This window comes from Pungitius pungitius, chromosome 18 (genome assembly GCF_949316345.1).
Source record: "Pungitius pungitius chromosome 18, fPunPun2.1, whole genome shotgun sequence".
Classification (NCBI taxonomy): Eukaryota; Metazoa; Chordata; class Actinopteri; order Perciformes; family Gasterosteidae; genus Pungitius; species Pungitius pungitius.
Window position 1 is genome coordinate 13,738,694 of NC_084917.1, and position 15,333 is coordinate 13,754,026.

The 15,333-nt window shown below is 42.5% G+C and overlaps 1 protein-coding gene and 1 long non-coding RNA gene across 3 annotated transcripts in view; one reads left to right on the forward strand and one right to left on the reverse strand.

Annotated features, from left to right (window-relative positions):
* The window catches only part of il11ra (interleukin 11 receptor subunit alpha), a 35,984-nt gene extending 27,541 nt beyond the window's left edge, over positions 1-8,443 (forward strand). Inside the window, exons 4-12 of one of the 2 annotated variants that reach the window (XM_037484836.2) lie at positions 623-789; positions 1,714-1,828; positions 2,036-2,196; positions 2,406-2,569; positions 2,961-3,105; positions 3,382-3,477; positions 4,459-4,564; positions 4,662-4,741; positions 5,163-8,443. In XM_037484836.2, coding sequence (XP_037340733.1) covers positions 623-789; positions 1,714-1,828; positions 2,036-2,196; positions 2,406-2,569; positions 2,961-3,105; positions 3,382-3,477; positions 4,459-4,564; positions 4,662-4,740 — 1,033 coding nt within the window. In that variant the 3' untranslated portion in view covers position 4,741; positions 5,163-8,443. The remainder of the gene's footprint in view (positions 1-622; positions 790-1,713; positions 1,829-2,035; positions 2,197-2,405; positions 2,570-2,960; positions 3,106-3,381; positions 3,478-4,458; positions 4,565-4,661; positions 4,742-5,162) is intronic. The other variant, XM_037484837.2, reaches the window with a different exon arrangement.
* A 4,458-nt stretch (positions 8,444-12,901) lies between these two features.
* Positions 12,902-14,720, reverse strand: LOC119226851 (uncharacterized). Its single transcript, XR_009942696.1, has 3 exons — positions 14,475-14,720; positions 13,236-13,298; positions 12,902-12,957 (listed from the first exon to the last, which is right to left on the reverse strand). It is a non-coding gene; the product is annotated as an uncharacterized LOC119226851 (long non-coding RNA).
* Positions 14,721-15,333: the final 613 nt, after the last annotated feature.

Here is a 15,333-nt window from a genome sequence, read left to right on the forward strand (position 1 = left end):
TCCAATTATTCAACAGGAGCAATATCATAAAATAGTCTGCAAGAGTCAGTAAACGCAACACACATATAAGATGTTGTACTGTCAGCAAATCAGTAAACACACCGCCTGCAGTTGAAGGAGCCTGATGGTTGTTCTCCTGTGCTGTACACCGTTTGTGAAAAGCAGGTTTAGGATAATAATATTATATTAATGGTTTTTAATAAAAATATATATTCAAAAAATATAGATTTGTTCTAAATGAACGTTCCTGATGATTTTAACTTTTAACATTATCACTTTATTGTCTCAAACCGGTGAAACAGCTACTCAGAAGAGATATATTTTGATAGATCACAACTTTATATTATGTGTGTGTTCATTGAAAAACATGTTATTTCCAAACAACTGCATTTAGAGAGGTCAGTTGAAAGTCATAATATGTAAGCTGTGAAATAATAAGAACACGAACATCCAGGCTCCCTCATGTGGCTCAAAGGTGTAGTGCAGGATCAAATGTTAAATAACAGAATGATCTCACGATCTACCGACCCAATGGAGGGCCCCGTCTTTGGGAAGTGATTGTTTTAAAGAGCTCAGTCCTCGTTTAGGCTTAATAACTGGAGCTTTCTGTGTTCCGGACCAGGATGCCTGTGACGTGGCGCCTCGACCACGGCGCAGTGCTGCCGTGGCACCAAGTGACCTCCGACGGGACCCTGCTGCTGCTGCACGCCGACCACTCGGCGCAAGGCAACTACAGCTGCCACGACAGCCGGGGGCTCCTCCTCCACTCCGTCAGACTGCGGCTGGGATGTGAGTGCCGTCGTGTTGTGACTCGTCCAGGCTGCGCGGCGCCTCATTTGGGAGTTGCTACACTTTTAACAGCTTTCAATTCATTTCATTTTGCATAGCCCAAAATCGCAACTTACAAATTTGGCCTCAGAGGGCTTTACGGTCTGTACACATCCTCTGTCCCAAACCCTCACATCGGCACAGGAAAAACTCCCCCGAGAAATATAACAAACCTTTGATTGGGAGAAAGAAGGGAAGAAACCTCGGGGAGAGGCAGAGAGGAGCCCTCTCCTGCGATGGACAGACCTCAATAGATGCCATGTGTACAGAATGAACAACGTAACACATGTACAATACGTTCAATACTGACATGCTTTGTCTCTCGCCATGGGAGTGCAGCCTTTTACGTGTTTTAGGCAGCACCCCCGTTCTTCCCGGTTGAGTTCAGTCTTTTGGATGAGTCAGCATAAAAGCTTAATGTAATCTTTCTCGTACAATCTCGTCTCTCTTAGTTTGCCTCAGCCTAATCCTATCAACATCTCTATCATATCACAAATGATGTTTCTCCCCCTCCCCTTTTTTCTTAATGAATGAGTTTCTTCTCAACAGTAGATTCATGGCGGCGTTTTTGGCTCCGACAAGGCGGGTTATTCTAAGTGGCGATGATCGGAACAGCTACCGGTGCTCAGAGGAAACCGACCAATGCATAGACAAAAGCCCTCAACTTCCTGTAACTGTCTGGAACAGGAAGCGGCACCCTTAAGGGGACTTCCTTTTCACTAAGGACGTGAACTTTTTCCAAAGCACTGGCCAAGCCTCCCCTGAAATATTTTTGGTTCACGATAAGGATGCCATTTAAGACCTGAAGACATTTAATAGGAGCACTTTGCAAAAAAACATACTCGCTCTGTGCTGACAATAAACCGTCCGACTCCCTCCTCCCAGACCCCCCTGGGAAGCTGAATGTTTCCTGCCGAGTTCCCAATCACACGCATGTTCGCTGCTCCTGGACTGAGCAGGTGAGGACCTTCCTGCCAGCCGAGTACACCGCCTCCTTCAGGTGAGAGCGAGTTCCCTCAAAGGGCGACAGTAAAGAAGCTAATGCAATGCATGTGCCACAGTTCTCAGGTTTTGAATGAAGTGGCATCCCAAGCATCTCTTCACTCCGCGGAGACTTTTCACCCGACTCAAGCTTGCAGTGTTTCCTGCAGCTTTTCGGCACACGCGAGTCACGCAACGCCTTGTTTTGTCTCGGTTTCCTTTAAAGGGGGCGTCATGATCTGCAGCCATGTGTGCTGAACGTGGCCCGCAAGCACTGCGATGTGAATAATCTTTCCTTCTGGCAGACCATGCACACCTTGAACCTCACAGAAACCAACGCCCTGGGGTCTGAGACAACGCTTCACAGCGTTAAGTTAATCAACCAATGTAAGAATATATTAAAACACACACACACACAGGAAAAGGTTGTTTTAAGAATGTTTTTCCATTCCGGCTTGTGGTCCACACTTCAGAGACACATCCTTTATGCACGCCTCCAACAATACAGGGATACACAACAGGAATCCCAGCTTCAAAGAAGCTAAACAATATGTTTATTTACCCCAATTTTTTTTCTCTCTGTGTCCTGTTTGCAGTGCAACCAAACCCTCCAGAGTCTCTGGTGGTGGAGCCCCTAGAGGGCCACCCGAGGAGACTGCTCGTTTCATGGGACTACCCTGTCTCCTGGCCGCTGGATGATGCTTTCCTCCTCATATTTCACATCAGATACAGGCCACAGGGCTCCGTGTACTGGTCAGAGGTCAGTAAGCTTCATCTCGGTGCAGTCTGGATTCAACTTGTGTATACAGGTTGTATTAAAGACAGTTGTATAAGCAATTAAAGCTAAATGTCATGCACATTTATTCACTTTTGTATGGTTGGTGACAAAGCATAATGCCAAAATAGGGCTTTGTTTATAAAAAAAATGGGACAGGATGATGCCTGTTTTTGAAGTTGTGTTTTTTAAAACCCTCTATGCTACTGCATCTTTGAAAGATAGTCATTTATTCTTAAGCCAATCTAATATTGTAATATGGTGGTTAGGTAATTAATTGCTCATAGTAATTTAGAAGAAAAGGACAATAAGATCTGGTGTGTATCAGATGGAGAGGTTATCTCATGTTAATCCCTTCTCTTTCTCCATCAAACAGGTTTTCACCTCGGATAGTCACGTCGTCATAACGGACGCCCTGGCTGGTCACCTCCACCAAGTTCAGATCCAAGCCAGAGACGAGTTTAACTCTGACACCAAGTGGAGTGAATGGAGTCCCCTGCTTCTGGTCAGGCCTTGGGAAGGTCAGCAAAGATTTAAAAGCACATTAAAAAGCATCAAGCATGGACAAAAGTCCTCCACTGAGAGAGGACCACATAATGGACCAACGTCACAATGAGACTCAATACAACTGTCACCTTCCATGACTCGGTCATATGAACTATTTTCTGGGGTTTTACAATTCATTAAATAATAAAACAAAAGATGAATCCATAAAATAATCTGTACTGTACTTTTTGTTGTTACTAACTAGAATACATTCCTTAAACGTGTGTGTGTGTGTGTGTGTGTTTTGTTAGCAGTCTCCTCCACAACTGAACCTCCAGAAGAAACCTTTACAGACTATTTGTTCCCATTTGGTACCAAACCGGAAACATCAACCGCAAAGTCACACAGTAAGTCACGTTATTCCTATTTCATCAAGTTATTTGGGGGGGCTCTTCTGCCTTTATCTGGCAGCTCGGGGGGGCAGGGGGAGGGGGGAGGTTTGTGGGTCAGATTCAAACCCGGGCTGCTGCGTTTTGGAATTTCAACAGATGTATCAGTGATTGTATTCCAGTGTAACACCAATACTGTGTGTCTGTGTGTGTGTGTGTGTGTGTGTGTGTGTGTGTGTTTACCTTGTAAGTAAACACAAGTACAATTACTGTCAAGACTTTCCTTTTTCTTATTTATACCCAGTTGTTCCTGCTGCTGCTCAAAGTGTTTACTACTGCTGTGGTCATAGGCTTCCAGAAAGGAAGTAAAACCTGTGTCATTATATCACAGAATGAAGCATTCATCATCTCATTTTGAGGTGGAACACAAGTCCAGTTGATCAAAGGTCGGTTGTGGGACGTTAAATTGTACCTGCAGGGGTATTAAGTGTCTCCCTGAAAGAAAAGTGGAGAAAAGAGTAGCTCACATGGATATGGGCAAAAAATATACTATATTTATATACTATATTAGTATGCATTTGTAAGGTGTATTTTGGGCACCTGCACAGTAAGGAGACATAATATAGTGGAAGCGGAATGTGATGATGTCTGATTTATGCTGGTCTGCAGTGAACCGCGTGTGTGTGTGTGTGTGTGTGTGTCATTCACAATGTGTCCATGCTTTTTTTTCCTTCTTGTTATTGCTTCGTCGGCTCTTGTTTGTGAGTGTGAACCAGAGTAGTTTCCCCCACTCGGTGGGATAAGTGCATCCTTGTCTGAAAGCTGTACTAGTACATTTAAAATGAACTTCTGGCTAGGGAGGAATTAAATCAAAGACACACACACACACACACACACATAAGGCTATGTAGTTCCCCTTTTTCAGCTCTCTCTCTTTCTGCGTGTGTGTGCTCGTTGTGTTGACCCCCCCATGGTTGTGCTTTTTGTCTTCACATTTAGATTCTGTACATCCTGAGGATGAAGGTAGTTTGGGTTTGGTGATTCTACTGGTTATGCTCACAGTGGTCATCCTCACCATCATCCTTTCCCTCATCTTTGTTGTGTGGTAAGACACACAAACACACACAAACATCCCACATCCGCTGGCCACACATTTTTTTATGCAAAGCATGGAATTTAAAACATATTTTTTATATTTACAGGGTGAGACAGAGGCGGCATGATCATGTGACCAAACAAGAACTCAATTCGATGGTCAAGATGAAGTCTGTGCCAATCTAATGTGAGACGATCATTCTTTTTTCTTCCTATTTGTGTCAGAGTGAGTTTGGCTTGTGAATATGTGGAGTTCTCATGATTGCCGCACACATGGCGGTTTATGTTCTTAGTTTAGCTTTTTGAACATATAGTTTTAGACTTCTGGATGCGACTAGCCTCCGCGGCAAAGATCTTTCAAAACATCATGAGCTGGTTGAAAGTGCTGCTATAAACAACATTCAGACAACATGTGATTATACGCCTCACACACACTGATTATAAGTATCCTCATACTTCTCCGTACTGTAATTTTAAGGCAGCACTTAATTAGTTTTTTTTTTTAAGTTTCCAGTCCTGCAACTGCTTTTACCCATCGACTTATTTTATGTTCGCTCTCCTCCACCCTCCCCTCACCTCCCCATATCTCTCTTCTTCTCCTCGGGTAGATTTCAAGTGTCCCTTTCAGCCCGTTCTAGGGCTGCAGCAAGCAGACCGTCCGTATTCAGCAACATTAACCAGAATGCCTCTGCCACGGTGCCGCCAGGATCCAGAGCAGGGATGAACCCCATGCGGGGAACGCTGTGCAGAACAGTGAATTCACAGAGTCAAAAACCTTACTGTGGTTTGGACATATTCAACGGTCACATCAAGCAGCACTACACATAATGCATCAGCAGACTCTTTGCACTGTGCATGCGGACAATGAATACAGACCCTAGTCTGTTATGTATGTGCACTGTAGGTTGATCCTCACTGCAGGAGTGACAATGCATCAGGACGTTTGAGTTCACTCACAACACACGCTGCTTCAGGTGGGCCGACTCCTGCCCCTATTTTGGAGAGGAGCAACATTTCTTGAACTTTTAATGAACACGTACAAACAGGAAGTGCAGAGGTTGGTGGAAAGGGAAAGGTTTTGTTTTTCACACACGCTTTATTCTTCTTAAGATTCATGTCCGTTATTTCACCGACTGACTGACTCAATGCTGTGAAGGAAGCTTAACTGCCAGTCTCTGTGTGAGTGTGTGCATCTGATGCCAAAGCAGAAACTATGGGCATTAATGGTCTCAGCTGATGAGGCGGCTGCTGACCTGAGGAGCTCGACATGGAGCATACGGTCCAGTGTGAGTCATTATTTCATTACAACAAGTGATTTTATGTTCCATGATATACATGTTTTGCCTGACTTGACATCTTTAGTACAGGTGTTCTTCTGTCTTTTGTCATACATCAGTATCCATCCACTGTTACTGAATGTGTGTGAAAGTACCACATGGAAGCAGAGAGGGATACGGGTCTTTCACACCGGCATTATGACATTACTTTGATACTGAATTAGCAAGAGTATACTAAGCTTTAGATGTTCAGCACATCTGTCTAAAATCCAAACAACCCCTACTCTCAGTGTGTCATCCAATTATTTCAGTATTATTAAATAAAGTTTACACACATACACGCAACATTTTAAAGCGTCATTTTGCTACAACCGAAGGTTTCCTCCTTGTAGGGAGTCTCTTTGGAACCAAAACCCACACTGATGTCACAGCAGCGCCTTTACCTTTGTGGTCCGCACATAAATGCAGGGAGCTTTAATAGTCATTTACAGACATGTTTGTGTCCACAGTAGGACTATAGCTTTATTGAACTATTGTTACCAATATTAATTGATCGGGGGATCTTTTTTCTTTGAAATTATACTGATATAGAACTGAGAAAAGGCTGCATATATTTGGCACTTGAATGACAATTTTTTTTTTGATTGACTTGACATTGATTCTCCGCTCTGAGCCACTGATGCACCACGGAAGTCTCCACTAGCTCTTTTTAACGTGACAACAGCTCCCAGCGATGTTCTGGTGTTATTGGAGGAGTGGAGGGATACGTTAACGCGGCAATGAGAGGCATATTCCTACTAGATATCAGAGGTCTATCTATAATAGCGTGTAGATTTACGGTAGGAAGGTTTAAAAAGAAGCCGTTTCAGTTGGATGATAAAATAAGGCCAGCTGGAGTAAGTTCAGAGTGTCACTGACCCCGTGGCTGTTTCCTAGCTGGGAAAGCTTTGTCATGGGTTCCTTTCAGGGTGGGTGCGTTTACACGGTCACTGCTCCCAGCCTCCACTTAATCACAACGGACACGGCCTGGGGACAAACTGTACAGCAGCACATTGAACAGCAGAGGGGCCCAGGTGGGCACCAGGAGGCGTGCCAGCCTTCTCTCTCAGGTCTTTGGTATGAACCCTCGTGTGTCGCATCCCAACAGCTGGAGAAAAATGGCCGCTCTCTGGGGTCTAGTCCTCACTGCGAGAGGTTTAGTTCTGTTAACCAGCTGATGGAAGTGAGGGGCTCTACTGCTCGCTGCGACAAATGCGGTTTTCTCTGTGTCGTCTGTCTGGTGGTTGTGAAAGGCCGGCCTTCGAATTTACCTGAATAAAATAAATCTGGTCTTTCATTAAAATGAAAAACTTTTCTCAAAGTATCTCAACAATAAATATACTTTTCATGTACTTTTCATGTCTTGTTGGGATGCTTCTCAAAATAAGTCAATATGTTGTTACTTAAATATAAGACTGACTTGCAGGATGTGTTTTTTTCCATCACGGTTTGCGACAACGTTTTGTAAATCATTTAATGGATCATAGATCTGATCATGTTCTGTGGATCCAAACTGTCTTGTCATCAACTATTTGATTGATTGAAAGGCTGGTTTTATCAGAAACACGCTGTGCATGAAACCTTTTCCAGTTCGACAACTGTATGTTATTAAAAGCTTGCTCCTTATATTATGCATGGTTCCGGGCTTTTAAAAAATGATTTCATGTATGTTGTTATAAGATATGTTTGTATGTTTAAAGAAATATGATAAGGCATGGTTTTACAGACATTGTGTTATTAGACAAATTAGCTGTTGATTGTAATTTTGAATATCATTATATTGTATAAAATCAAATTGTGAAGCCCATTAGACAAATTATGTTTTTTATTTAAGTGAAAAATTATGTTAAAATGGCTTTGTACAAGTAATCTAAACAGAAAAAAGTCAACAAAATTCAGTTGATAATTTAATTATCCGTTACTGTACCACAAGTGTACGGGCAAAGTGTAAGAGTCAAATTATTCGTGTAATTTGCTTTTTAAACTGGATTATAAAATTGTTAATGGATTGGCCAGTAATGGAGGTCTTTTTTTGTTTTTTTAAATCACTATATTACCTCGTATATTAAGTCACCAATCATTTTTTGCTGGGTTTCACCGGTAACAAAGTTTGTATCTTTCCAATCGGAACAAAATAAAAAGTGAGAAATACATTTAGAAAATGTTATTTCTAATGATACAGTTTTTAGTCACATATCTTATAACCCCTCCATCAGACTGAAGTTTGAGCCATGTGCAGCTTTGTGGGGGATTTCCCCCTGTATTCATGGCTCAAAGGGATTTGTTTTCTGTCTGCATGGTGTGTTATCATGAATTTCCATTTTTATTGTTTTGTTTTCTATGTTTTGTGGATAATTTTGTGGTATTCTCGGTTTTTCTATGTCCCTCCGCAGTATGTGATGAAAGATGGAGCCTTTTGTTTTTTGTTTTTAAAGCTCAAATTACACTCAGGCATCCATTCTCATATGTACATTATATATGTTTCCCTTAACGTGTATGACAAATATCAGTATAAGCTGTTTTTTTTTTCCTTTCCTTGTATTTGTCTGTGAAATAAATACTATTTTATCACACTTTTAGTATCAGGCGTCTTTTCTTATTTTGTGTGTTGTCAGAAACTCATTGGTTGGCAAGGCTTTTCAATCTGTACACACCTGATGTCCTCTAATTGGTTTATTTAAGTGATTTCAACTTTTTTTGCACCAAAAAGTTAAAAAATGACACATTGTGGTGTAATACAACATAAATGATGAAGATTTTATTCCAAGTTTCTATGTGTTGATCCTCACGCAGTGTTTGAATGAACTCAAGCCGATATCCTGGCATAAACTGACGGAATGCACACTAAGCATCTCAACATCTCTCTGTCTCTCCGTTTTTAGTTTTCAATTTGGCATCACAGTGTTGGCGCGGATGGATGTCCCGGTGAAAGGGAATCCAAACAAAAGAGAACTTCTGCTGTATCGCCTTGGAATCACAATTCTTTTATTCTTCTGACTCACAGTCACCTCTTCATCTGGGTTAGAGGTCTGCAATTATTTTTTCAAGTATTTCTCCACTGCTGTTGGTGTTATTTCTCTTTTTGTTTTACAGTTTTTCTCAAATGCTAAAACACATTTCACAAACGTTTCCTCCATGTTCCCCAATGTCTAAACACAACACCCTTTTCTAAAGCTACATAAACACAACCACACCTTCCCACTTCAAAACTCAAACTTTCACACCAAAAGAGCAGCTCGAAGCTTTCAAAAATGTAAACATTATACACATCATTACACACTACAGCAAAACAATTGAAAACACAATGCTCAATTTTTGAGAAGGTTCTTTGTTTCATAACTGCCAATGCATATTTTTAGAAACTTTACAGTAATGGATCTTCTTAGATCTCTGCAGAGGATTAGGCATTTAGATTTGTGAGTTTCATATGAAGAGTATAAGTCTATAGTAAATTCTGCATGTACAATACTGTAACACAGCTCAATGCAAAGACAGAATCTATTGCACACAATACTCTTGAAAACATGATCAGGGTGTGAAGTTTTTTTATTTACTTTATTCACACCACACACACCACAATCACTGTGCGGCATCATGCCGCTGAGCTGCATCGGGCCACATCACCTCATCCACGCCGCAGGCTATATTGTCTCTTGCCAGCAGAGGTGTGGACTCGAGTCATGTGACTTGGACTCGAGTCAGACTCGAGTCATGAATTTGATGACTTGAGACTCGACTCGACAAAACGTACAAAGACTTGCAACTCGACTTGGACTTGAATACCGATGACTCGTGACTTGACTTGGACTCGAGCCTTTTGACTCGAGAAGACTTGCTACTTCCCATGAAAACTGGGGGAAAACATTTTCACACCACCGCGCCGCTCTGTTTATCTGCATCTGTCAAAATAAATGTGCGCCACCTGTATGCAGAGAGCGCGCGCTGCCTGCACGACATCCAATCACTGCAGTCCATTTGACCGTATCAACGAGACAGCTCGTTCATGGTTACAAAAATCGGGATTTTTGAACCCGGATTCAGACTCCGATGGAAATGCTCGCCAACATTATGTCAACGTGCGTTTTAAAGTAGTGTAATGAGCTGAGTTAAAGTTATTAGTTAATCAGTTATGCAGATGTTGCATGTGTTCACGTTATGCTCCGTTACCAGCTGTAGTTACGCGAGACAACCCGAGTTTTGGGGGGCCGTGTATGCGGAAGTGTTCGTTCGGCGTGGTGACGGCCAACAGTGACCAAAGTTGAGTTGTTTTATATAAATAAATGCAGCGGAGTTGCAAGCCAGTCATCGCCTCCTTATTTACGCTGCAGCATTGGGGTGAGCGTTACAGTACTAACACAGTCACAGTCGATCCACCATTACCCTTCCCTTCGTAGTCTAGGTCTGTGAGGCAGCGCACCATCACCCAGGGTTCCTCGTCCCCACTATAATAAAAGGACTCGAAATGACTCGAAACTAAAATGGTACGACTTGTGACTCGACTTGAGACTTGTTGGCTGTGACTTGTGACTCGACTTGGGACTTGCTTCGTCTTTGACTCGACTTGACTCGGGACTCGAGGGCAATGACTTGAGACTTGCTTGTGACTTGCCTAACAGTGACTTGATCCCACCTCTGCTTGCCAGGCACCTCGGGAAAAACGGCCTTGAATGGCAAATCCATCCTTGGAAGGCCTCCACTGGGATGTCAACACAGGCCAGCTCCATTGCCCTTAGGAGGTTCTCTCTAGTGTATGGTTGTCTGTCATAAACCTTCCATCTCCACGATGAGAAGAACTCCTCTATAGGGTTCAGGAAAGCGGAGTAGGGTGGCAGACAGACGTTTAAAAAGTGGTTACTGTTGGTGGTGAACCACTCTCTGATTTGGTTTGTTCTGTGGAAGCGTACATTGTCCCAAATGATCACATAAATGTGATGTACGGGCCCAGGATGGTGTTGTTGGCGGTCCAGGAGGATGTCTTTCAGCTCCTCTAGGAAGGTGAGGAGACGTTGGGTGTTGTAAGACCAAAGGACAGCATGCCGGCGGACAAGCCCCTCCAAACCCATCCCCGCACAAAGAGTAATATTACCCCCCCGTTGGCCAGGAACCTCAGTGATGGCTCTTTGGCCGTGTAGAAGTGCACAATCATTGACTTCGGCAGGTTGAATTTCTTCAACTTCCTCAGGAAGAACATCCTCTGCTGAGCCTTTTTGGTGATGGAGCTGATGTTCAGCTCCCACTTGAGGTCCTGGCTGATGATGGAGCCCAGGAAACGGAAGGAGTCCACAGTGGTGACGGGGGTCGGTGAGGGACTTTAGGTGGGACAGGACTAGCCGTTCAAAGGACTTCATGACTGCAGAGGTCAGGGCGACGGGCCTGCAGTCATTCAGTCCTGTGATCCTGGGCTTCTTGGTAACAGGGATGATGGTGGAGGCCTTGAAGCATATCAACATGGATGTATACTTTTGCACATACTCGTAACGAAGGTCTTTGTGTCGCGCAGAGTTGCGCTCAAAGGGAACCCTATAGACCTGTTTCTTCCGCATCTTTTGGCGCCGGAGAACTCGGTCTATTGTGGCCAAGCTGAGATCATCAATGCTCTCAAAGTTGACATTATCGGCAATGACTTTGTCTCTGATCTCCCGGAGTCTGATGAGGAATGGACTCTTAGTCCTGCTTCAGCCAGTCATGCCATGGACAATGACATGGTCAATGACTGCTCGCATCTCGTTCGTAATGATGGTGCGAGGTTGTCTTGCTCTCCCTCCTGGACCTTCTTCTCTCCCTTGTTGGCCTCCTCCTCTTCCTCGTTGGCCTGCTCCTCTTCTTCCATGGCCAGCTCTTCTTCCTCTTCTGACTCGAATTCCTCTTCCCCTGACTCTGCCTTCATCCATTGTGTTTGTTCGGAATCTTCAGCAAACTGTGCACTCTGAACTTTCTTTTATTCATGTGGTCACAGCATTAGCAACAAGTGTCTTCAATTTTGAGTCGTTGTGTGTAATGAATGACGCCAGGTGTGTTCATTGTGTTCAAATATTGCTGACTGTGGCAAGCATTTTGCATCACATGAGCTTTCATTTGAGAATATGAGCAGAGTTCTTTTGCAAGTTGTGTTTAGCAAGGGAAAATGTGTTAAGATTTATGAGAACGGAGGATTGTGTTTTGTGAATTGTGTCTTCATGTGAAATGTGTTTATGGTATTGGAAAATGATGGCTAGATTTGGTAAATGTGTTTAGACAACTGGTCATTTGGTTTAGAGGATTGGCTTTTGTGTTTTAGCATTAGAGAAAAACTGTATTACAGTAACACGGTACTTATTGCGCTACTGCCACCCAGTGGCACGGGAGAGTAATCAATCACTGGGCCAGACCTCAAAAATTGCAGTTGGTTTACAGCAACTAAATAATAATTTTTTGACCGATTAGGTCAATTTGGACATTTTGCCACGATGCACCTGATGATCGCTCAGGGCACACTGGTTGAAAGTCCCCGGTTTATCTGAGTCTGAATGGACTATCATTTCCTAAATTAACTCCATGTTGGATTACAGAAACTCTTTAAACTAGAGATTTAAACTATAAACTCATGTTCATACATGTTCACTAGGGTCACTTTTTTTCTTTACATTGTATATATCTGACTTCTTTTTGCAGCCAGTTGAGTTTTCTTTAATGTCTTTTTTAATATTTTTAATATTTGTTATATGTATATGCTCAGTTGAGAGCAACGTGTAACCTGAGCCAATTCCAGGTGTGTGTAGACATTCATGTCCAATAAAGCCAATTCTAAACAAGAAGCGTGGCAAAGAGTTGCAGGCATGTTAAATGCATACGTTTTAGCAAAATGTCGAGGCCAATTTTATTCCTATTCCTTCCTATTGCCAGGAAGAGGGAAAGCAAAAAGAGAGGGGGCAAGTGGAAGAACACAAAACAACAAATAACAAAAATCAAACCACGACAAAGAAACCGTTTTCTAACTTTAAAAAGGTGTTCACATCCCAAGGTGTCAATACATGGATGTGGACTTTATTTACCTTCATTGCTCTTTTTTTCAGTGGGTGGTGAACCCGGGCATACATCACGTTGTTATCTAAAATTCCAAGACACATTTTCAATTGAATATTGATGGATTAATATAAAATACTCAAATGTGGCATCCTCCTAATGTTTGTTTAATGACTACATAATATTGTCATAATTTAAAAAAAACTAATTTAAATACCAACAATTTAAAAAGGTCTCAAAGCTGTTTTGTGCTTCTATGTAGGATGTGTACATTGTTGACATTATGACAGTATGAACGTATTAAACTAGAGCAGGTAGCACCTGTTAAATACTGTGTTGAAGCTGGGTTGGCGTTAACTGTACCTGCAGCTGATGCAATCCTCCCATCCGAGTAAACTGAGCTCTCGTCTGGTTCCTCGTGCTTCCCTGTCACAAAGACGACATGAAGGCCTTTGTTAAGAAGAACAAAAATCATCAACTGTCAAAGGTAGTTTTCACTATATAAAGTAAATCACCTACCCTTCTCCTTACGGTTTTTGAACACAACCACAGAATATATGAGGCTGGATTCATTTGAAATCACAATTTCATCTTTAGTTCAAGAGATTTTGCCTTGAATTTGAATCAGTTCTGTTATGACCACACAGGATATATTGCCTTAGATACGTAGATACTTATTTCAATGAAATCAGTCTGATATCAGAAGAGTTTCCCCTCACAGCTCAGTGACAGTGACTGTGTCCTGAAGTGCTGCAGTCTGTGACGACTCACTGTGAGAGACGCTGCTGGATTCACATCTGAAGACACATCATTAGGAGACTCACACAGGGCAAACAATGTCAACATTTTTAACGTTAAACATAGTAACTAATCTTACATTTCAAATATTCTATTTCAGATTATTTCCCTTTAAATCTGCACTTGTAAGAGCTCCCATCAGACATCATAGAAATAGTAATTTCATGTGTGTTTTGATGGTTTGTGTCCATCTTAATAAGTGTTTTGTCTTTGTAGAAGTCAGCATTCTTCTCCTTTCTCTGGTCTCCATGTCTACAGTGAAGAGTCACTGATTCTCCTTCATACAAGGAGGACACAGGAGTTATGTGGAACACTTAGTTCTTTGCTTTACTAAATCAGTGACTTTAAATGAACAATGATACAAAATATCAGGGATTTATGTTTCAACATAATTCTAATTTAACACAAAGTTGTAGACAGGAGAAGATGTCAAAGTCAGTCTCCCTGTAATAAATAATAAAATAATCACTGAGTGAGTACTTAATAATGAGTACTTTTCACCTGAAGGAGGCGCCACCTTCTGATGTGTTTCATCCATTTGTTTTATCAATTATTAATCAATAACTAATTTATAATTTGTCAATAGGGATAAAATATGGGATGTTTTGTCTTAACTGTCCATCTTTCTTTTTTTATTTGACATGATCAATAACAGCGTCAACTGTATCTTATACTCGTTTATTTATTAATTATCACAACATTATATTACATTAGCACTTTATCAAGTTTATGAAATCAAACTGTCTCGTTAATATAAAAGTGCTTCATTGAACTCGTTGTGACTGTAAAACTTTGATCACTTACCTGATACAGTTAGAGAGACTTTATTACATTCTCTCCTGTAGGGATGGATCTTCTGATGAGCAACACACTGATATTCACCACTATTTCCCATGTTTAGAGTTGATAATTTATATCTGTATACTATGCTGTTGGTGGTAAAGAAAGAACCATTCCTACTGAATGAGTAATCCCAGTCAGTGTTGTTTCCTTCCCTTGAGTCACATATGAAGGTAACATCCTCTCCGGTATTTAAAGGGGACCAGTTTGCCGGTGCGTCTGGGTGTGTGGCTGAGGGAGAAGGCAGAGGAAAGAGCAGCTGGGGCCCTCGAGGGGGCTAGCTGTGCAGACTGTGAGCATTTGCCGTGGCAATCTCGCGTCGCTCGTCGAGCTCTCTTCAATGAGGACGGCTCGACGAGGCGTGCTCCCCGTGGCTCCGCCTCAGCTTGTGCTTTTATATTCCCATCCTCCCTCGACACAGGTAGTTCCTGAGGTTCGCTTTTGGGGATAAAGCTTACCAATATAAGGTCCTTCCTTTTGGCCTAGCCCTCTCGCCCCGTACGTTCACTAAATGCGTGGATGCAGCTCTGGCGCCATTGCGTCTCCAGGGCATCCGTATTTGAACTACTTGGACGACTGGTTGATTTAGCGGCCTCCCAGCGCCTGGCGCCCCAACACCATAATGTTGTGCTCGCCCATATCAACCGTCTGGGGCTGAGACTCAATACCAGGAAAAGCGTGCTGTCCCCAGCACGTAGGACCATCTTTCCTGGGCGTAATTTGGGATTCGACCACGATGCGGGCACACCTGTCTCCCGCTCCGGTAGTTTTGATCCTCTCTGCTGTTCAGCAGGCTAGGCTAGGCCAGCCACTCACTGTGAAA